Below are 8,070 nucleotides of genomic sequence, written 5' to 3' on the forward strand. Positions count from 1 at the left end.
AGTGGCCCAATGGTTTTACAATTACATTAAACCCTAAGTTATACAGTTATGAGTTTAACCCTTAATACAGTTACACCTACTCAATAAAGCTCTTAGTATGCTACAAATGTTTGAATCAAATTTAACCCTAGCAGTCAGTTAGTTCAGTTTTAAGGTTTCAGTCAAATTACTTGTCCCAAGTTTCTGCCTGACAGATACTGTAGCGGTTTTGAGATTTAAAATCACAATTTCAGTCAGATCAACTACAGAGCATTTATACAGAGTACACACACTGAAACAGAGAAGTCTAAAAACAGAATGTTACTCACACAATTCTAGAAGTCACCAGTTGTTATCCTGTCAAAATCGAGTTTCACATGTCTCATGAAACACTACAGAAAAAATAAAAGACGCGCAGTGTGAATCTCCGATTCCCTTTAGACTAACCTACCTGTGTGCACGCCTACACTACAATAACATGACCAGTGGGAACTCATTAGGAAGGAATCGGTATTAAACCATTCTTCAATCAAATCTATTTATCTGTAAATCCTCCTACAGACACACGTGCCCTCGGAGACTGAAAGGATCGTGGGAGACCTTTCCTGTGAAGCATTACAATGCACCTTGGGGGGGGGTATTGACGAGGAGGCCCTTACGTCTTTGATGCATTTGTGTACAGGTTTGCCACAGATCGAACACAGTAGGAAAGCAACAGTTGGGAGAAACTGTGCATTAGTAGCACAGATGTCTAGCTGCACATTTTGGACGAAGGTCAGTTTGTCTCACATCGTGTGGCATATAAAGTGCTATGTTTCTGTTAAAGTCAATGTTTGGTGATGTCAAGCTCCCACTAGCACTCAATTTATATCTATCCATATATTAAGTGACAACAGACTTGGATAATTCTATAGTCCAAACATGTTATTTATTTATTTATTTTATTTAACACTTTCAATCTTTCCTGATAGGGACCCCATCACCTTGTTTTTAATTATTATTATTTATATTATTATGTTTTAAATGTCTTCAATAAAAAAAAAAAATATTATTTTATTTCAATTTATTGTTATTGGTGTTGTCTTGTTTTTTCTTAATTTTTGTTGGTATGAACTATAAATAGTGTGTTTTGTTCTTCTTTTTAAACATTTTCAATATCTTTCATGTGTCGGACCACCTACCTTTTCTATTTTGTATTTATTGTTATTATTATTATTGTGTTTTTAAATTGTTTTCCTTTATAATTATTGTTGTTTGCTTTGTTTCATTGCTGTATGTATAAACCTTCAATGCGTTTTCACATTTAAATGCGGAAAGTATGGCTGTTTTTTTTTTCAATCCAATTTTTGCTTTTTATGTTTTAAAAAGGACATTTACTCCATAAACTTACATTGACATAAAAGCCTTCAATGTGTTTTAAATGTCAATTTCCCATCATCCTTGCATAAATGAATCAGTTATTCCTGCTATTTTTACCTTCAGAATTCGAAAGACTTTCCAAAGTGTGAAGTTTGGGATGTGTGCGCCCTAAAAAGATGACAGCACTAACTCCCAGTGAAGCTGACAGCTCGTCATCGGAGACGGTGGAAGAGGAGGTGGAGGCAGGACGAAGGAGTGAGATACAGACACAGAGAAACAGCGGGTGGGGTGGAGGATGAGGAGGAGGAGAGAGGGAGCGGAGTGTTTTTGAGAGTTCAATGTGTGGGTGTGCATAGCCTTACTTTGAAGTGTTTTCCCGCTGGGGACAGCAGATTCTCACAGACCGCTGCCTTGCATCGTGTCACAGGCGATGCAAAGTAACTCATCGGGCAACATGCTGATAAAGACACACTCTGAAAACATCTCCCAGCATCAGCAGTGGCATTCACCCGGACAACAGATACTGACCCATTCATGCTTACACAAACTCTGCCTTAGTGGAATAAACCAGTTTTTAAAGCGACTTCTTTTATCATTCCTGCAAGATGGCTGCAGGAAGAAACAAACACACAATGACTGAATTAGTAGTACTAGAAGAAGCCTATTGAATATTTGAATTAATGCATAAATATGTGTGTTTTTTTTCCCTGCACGATCCTTTTAGTCTCCGAGTAACTCGTAAAATATAACTATGCACACTTACTGTACTTATGTACACATCTGAAATCTCTATGAGTGAATTATTGAACTTTGTATTTGATTGTCCTGAGCTTACATTTTTTTTATTTTACGATGCACTTACAGTATAGTAGTTACACAATAAATGACAGAGAATCAGATATCTTTTAAATAATTTATAAATAGGTATATACAAATGTATTAATGGGAAAACCGTATGATGATGTATTTGTAATTGAACATACTTATTTTTTTTACTTGTATTGCAGTCTTGAAATATTTTGTTCCTGCTCAAACCGGTTCAAACAAGCATTGCATTACTTTTAATATTATTATAATTATCTTTTTGCAAGTGAATGCAACTTGTGAACATTTAGAATGGCCTAGTTTTGACAGCTTGAATGAATATCAAATATGGATTGTTTTTTTTTGTGACAAAACGTTTTCTTATTGCCTTGGATTATTCAAAAGCATAATTTATAAATGTTCCCACCAACATTCCCTATCTGTCCCAAGGGAATACAAAATCACACCTTCTTACTGGTCAGTGGGTCCACCATTAAATAAGAACACACAATATATCCCTTTAACAACAAACTTCAGCATAATCTGATTTAAGAGATTAATCACACGCTTGTTTTCCGGGGGCTGCCAAATATAACTCAGCTTTAGTCATATTTCTGCATAGATCAATCTTTCAACAGGCATTTCTTAAGATGCTATCAGCTATAAATCCACCCACAATGCTCCTTTCCAAGTCTGTGACTGATGTGTCACCAATGCACTGAAACCAAATATATATTTAACCTCTCCCTCAGCACAAATACAATTCCAAAAGTATGGAAGTCTGCTTATGTCTTGCCTTTACTGAAAGGAGGGGAGGCAACTATTTTAAATAACTATAGGCCAATCTCTAAATTGTCAGTTCTGGCTAAGGTTCTTGAACGCCTAGTGAGTGAACAGGTAAAGGAGTTTTTATGTACAAATGACATCCTGTCTAAACATCAGTCAGAATTCAGAAAGAAACACAGCACCATCACTGCCACAATGAAAGTGGTAAATGACATTACTAGTATTTTAGATAATAAGCAGAGTTGTGCAGCTCTGTTTATTGACCTTTCCAAAGCGTTTGACACCGTTGATCATCGCATTTTAAAGCAGAGGCTGGTCAGTATAGGCATATCCAGCCTTGCAGTGGGGTGGTTTGTGAACTACCTCTCTGAAAGGTCCCAATGTGTTCATTTTGATGGACTGTCTTCTGAGTGGTTAAACATTTCTAATGGTGTACCACAAGGTTCTGTTTTAGGACCACTTTTATTCTCCATATATATTAACAGCGTAGGTGATAATGTGGATGAAGCTACTTTACATTTTTATGCGGATGATACTGTGATGTATTGTGCAGGTCCCACCATTAAGGAGGCTGTTGTTAAATTACAGGCTGTTTTTAACATTATTCAGACTCAGCTCTCTGAATTAAAGCTTCTTTTAAATGTGGATAAAACCAAGGTAATGCTCTTTTCAAAAGCTAAAAAGACACCAGAGCCTGTTTTAGATATTGTAACTACGCAAGGAACAAAACTTGAAGTTGTTGCCTGTTACAAATACCTTGGTATCTGGCTTGATGATTGTCTCTCTTTTAAACTTCATGTCAATAACCTGCTTAAAAAGCTGAGGGTTAGGCTAGGGTTCTTTTTCAGAAACAAGTCCTGCTTCTCGCTTGAGGCCAGGAAAAGGCTAGTCACTGTGACCTTTTTACCTGTGCTGGACTATGGGGATCTGGTCTATATGAATGCACCTGCCCATTGCCTGGTCAAGTTAGATGCTGCGTATCACAGTGCACTGAGATTTGTGACAAACTGTAAAGCATTAACCCATCACTGTACCCTGTATGCAAGGGCTGGTTTGCTTTCACTAACTGTACGGAGGCTCAGTCATTGGTACATTTTTATATACAAAGACATGCTAGGGAAACTTCCATCTTATATCTGCTCCCTGATCTCACGGAGAATTGTAAGTGGCTACTGCCTGAGATCGAATGGTGTGGTTTTATTAAATGTGCCAACTGCTAGGACTGTCTTAGGGAAGACAGCTTTTAGATGCGCAGCTCCTCTGTCTTGGAATAGTCTGCAAATTAAATGGAAACTGAACAATCTGGTGCCACTAAATGTTTTTAAAGCTCGGTTGGATGCTACTCAATCGGAAGCTGTTGGTACCTGTTTATGTGGATAATTTTGTAAATGATGCTGTATGATGTCCTTTTGTTGTTCTGTTTATGCTTTTATGTTTCATGTGGAACTACTTGAGCAGGTCTCCCTTGGAAAAGAGATCAATGATCTCAATGGGATTTTATCTGTATAAATAAAGGTTTGAAATGAAATGAAATGAATAACATATCAAGAAGATCAAACTCGATTTGTGCTCCCCTCCAAATAATTCTGTTTTTCTTATCATACATTTGTGCCACCTTGCTCATAAGTATATGTTACAAGTGATGCTTGAATGATTCTCTATGCACCAGCGTAAGTATGTAAAGAGTTTATTTATGCACAACTTTTAATCCAATAATAACAACAACATTCGCAATAACAAAATTATGGATTGTAAAAGAAACAACAACAGAAACAACATAGGACCATAACAAGTCTCAATGTCAAAGTCTCTGCAAACCAAATACATTATGTCATGTGTGGTTTGAGATGTTTTAAATGTGTTTTGCCCAATTACATTTGAACATGTGACTTTTGCTTGTGAATGTGAATAAATGTTAGCTTCCATAGAACAAGTGGTACTGCTCTGCATGATTGGGTGAATGTCTCGTAGTATGTAAAGCACTTTGAGGGGTCGAAAAGACCTGATAAAGCGCTATATAAGTACAGTCCATTTACCATCTACCATTTATTGCTTCAGAAAGAAAACTTTAAAAGGTCTTGGAAAAGTATTTGCTGCCTCCACACAGTCTCTTAATCCTCTGGTTCCCAAAGTAAGGGTCCTCATTCCCACTAGGGGTCGCCAAAATATCCCGGGGGTCACAACTAGTGATGGGAATTATGGCTCTTTGAAGGGAGCCGGATCTTATGGCTCCGTTCCTTTCAAAGAGCCGTTCAAAAGAGCCGTTTTTTAAAAGGGGGCGGGGTTACTAGGTTTATCTGCGAAATAATCACCAGGATAATGATTGACTGTATTGCCAGACCTAATGTCAATAATCTGCATTGTAAACATGACACAAGGTGGCGCCATATCCATGTCATTCATGTCAGTGAATTTACCCTCTGTAGCCTATGTGTTAAGTAAATAAAGTTGCCTTGCCTTGAATGAAATTCACGCATCTCTTAATATTAGATACTGTGTTTTTAAGTGGTGATGGAGATTATTTGTTGACCCTGCTTTAAAGGATATGTTGCCTTTACAAATGGTGCACTTGCTGCCTGGGTTTTGGTTGAAGTGCATCCAAGTGCTGCTGCGTTTTCGTGATTGGCTCATTTTCCATCCGAAAAACACGTCGTCTACCTGTCCTGTATACCACTTGTTATGACTTCTCTCTCGCGCGTATTCCGTTAAGACCCACCCCATCTCACTCCCCGTGCTGAAACCTACCAATCAGAGTAGGGGCGGGTCTTCACAGAATACGTTTGGGGAGCAAAATCAAGCTTTTTAAAAGGCGAGTGGATTTTGGCAGGCAGTGAGTGCGGACCAACGATTAACGATAACAAGAACGGCTCTCACCAAGTACGACTCGGTTCCCCTCGTTCGTACCAAAGAGCCGTTCAAAAGAATCGGCTCGTTCGAGGCCGACACATCAAACGCCTTCTTGACTTTAAGAAGTGTACAACAACTTGTATAAAACATTTTTCTAAATATATACAGTTGGCTTATGGCATGATTGCATTGCCTTTTGTAAATCACATTTTATTAAATGGTTACTAAAATGGTTTCAAAAATGTTATAAGCATAGACGTGATACGGGCAAGTGAAAACCAGAACACAAACTATTCCCTCTCTGGTAAACTGCCTCGTTGTGTAGTTAAAATGTATACAGTTACCAAGTTAACAAGTTAACAATTTGTCATAATAGTCATGAAAGTTTCTCAAATTAACAGGAAAACTCATCTCTGGTGCAACATTCACAGGAAATAATCAAACATTCTCAAAATCAAACATTCTCATTTTACGCAAACTTCCTGCAGTTTTAGTTTAATTATTTGTACGAACTGTACACTCTATCCTTATTCTGCAATGTTGTTAAATATATCATGAAATATCCATTGTATATGTCACTTAGTCAGTGGTCATCAGTTTACCTAACGATGGAAAAAGGGCCCCCTTAGGAGAAAAAAGTTTGGGAACCACTAATTACTGCATTTTCTGCGCACGCCCCTGCCATTCTTCAGCTCCATCAGCTCCACTTCGTGCTTTGCTGCAGTCTCCAACACCCTTTGCTTATTGTAAACCACCACAAAATTATTGATGATGGGGTGGATGGGCAAGGCGATGGCTATGACTCCACATAGAAAGCTCACGGCTGCGTTGCACCTGCCCAGCGTGGTTTTGGGGTAGATGTCGCCGTAGCCCACCGTGGTCATGGTGATGATGGCCCACCAGAAAGACTGCGGGATGCTGCTGAAAAGCGTCTCCGGGTGGCTTTGCTCCATGGTGTAGGCCAGCGCTGAGAACACAAATATGCCCACCCCCATGTACATGAGGAGCAGCCCCAGCTCCTTCAGGCTACTCTTGAGCGCGTAGGTCAGAGTCTGCAGCCCGGAGGAGTGGCGCGCCAACTTGAAAATACGCGCGATACGCATGATGCGCAACGCCTGCACCGCCTGTTGGACGTTAGCCAGCTCCATCATGGACGCGGTGCCGAGGGAGGTGAGGGTCAGGACCACGTAGAAAGGCATGATGGCCAAAAAGTCTATGGCGTTCATGAAAGAGAGCGTGAAGTGCAGCTTGTTCGGAGAGGAGGCGAGACGCAGCAAGTACTCTGCGGTGAACCATAACATGCAGGCGGTGTCGATCCCCTCCAGGGTCGGGTGCTCCACCAGTTTGTCGTCAGCATTCTTCACCTGGAGCTCCGGGATGGTGCCTATGCACATCACCAACGCCGAGACCAAGACAGACAGGAAGGATATGATAGCAATGACGCGCGCCGGCAGAGAGGACCCCGGTTTCTCCATCAGTCTCCATAAAAACCTCCGGCACCGCTGGGTGCGCGTAATGAACCGATCCACCTCCAGGTCCTCCAGAATCACTTTGACTTTGTTTGCGATCTCTGTCAGCTCCTCCTCCTTCTCGCTGAGGTAACTTTTACAACATTCATCCAAAACGCATTGGTCTATTTTCCAGAACTCCATCTCCTTGATGAAGCAGATGGGGCAGATGCCGGGTTTGATGTGGATTTCGTCGAAGTAGTAAACGTCGATGATGCACTTGAAGGCATCGGGATCTCGGTCGAAGTAAAACTCCTTTCTGCCCGGATCAAAGTCATCACAAAGCGACGATATGACTTCGTGATCTTGGGTGGAGCAGTTCAACAACACCGCCAGTCTGCTCTCCGGGTAGCGATTTAAAACATCCCCAAAAAGCTCCACCCGTACTCCACCAATGTTGACAGCAATCTCCCCCTCGTCGCACGAACCTCTTCTATACTTTGGTTTCGGAACTGTCCACATTTTATTAATTTTTTGAATGAACAAGTAGGTGGAATATCTTGTTAAAGTAAAGCGCAGTAACCAGGATTGATGTCCATTATATCTGCGCGTAAAGGTTTCCTCTTCAGAGTGTTTCATGCACTGTGAGCACGGCTTGAGCGGCCAGCTTTCCCTAACACTTCCCACCTCTCTCCCTCTCTCTCTCTCCCTCCCTCTCTCTCTCTCTCTCTCACACACACACACACACACACACACACACACACACACACACACACACACACACACACACACACACACACACACACACACACACACACACACACACACACACACTCACACACATCCA

General features: G+C 40.7%; 1 protein-coding gene across 1 annotated transcript; it reads right to left on the minus strand.

Annotated features, from left to right (window-relative positions):
* Positions 1-6,425: 6,425 nt before the first annotated feature.
* Positions 6,426-7,745, minus strand: kcnf1b (potassium voltage-gated channel, subfamily F, member 1b). Its single transcript, XM_034110805.1, has one exon. It carries the CDS (start codon positions 7,743-7,745, stop codon positions 6,426-6,428), a length of 1,320 nt encoding a protein of 439 aa, XP_033966696.1.
* Positions 7,746-8,070: the final 325 nt, after the last annotated feature.

Source organism: Pseudochaenichthys georgianus, chromosome 22, assembly GCF_902827115.2.
Source record: "Pseudochaenichthys georgianus chromosome 22, fPseGeo1.2, whole genome shotgun sequence".
Classification (NCBI taxonomy): Eukaryota; Metazoa; Chordata; class Actinopteri; order Perciformes; family Channichthyidae; genus Pseudochaenichthys; species Pseudochaenichthys georgianus.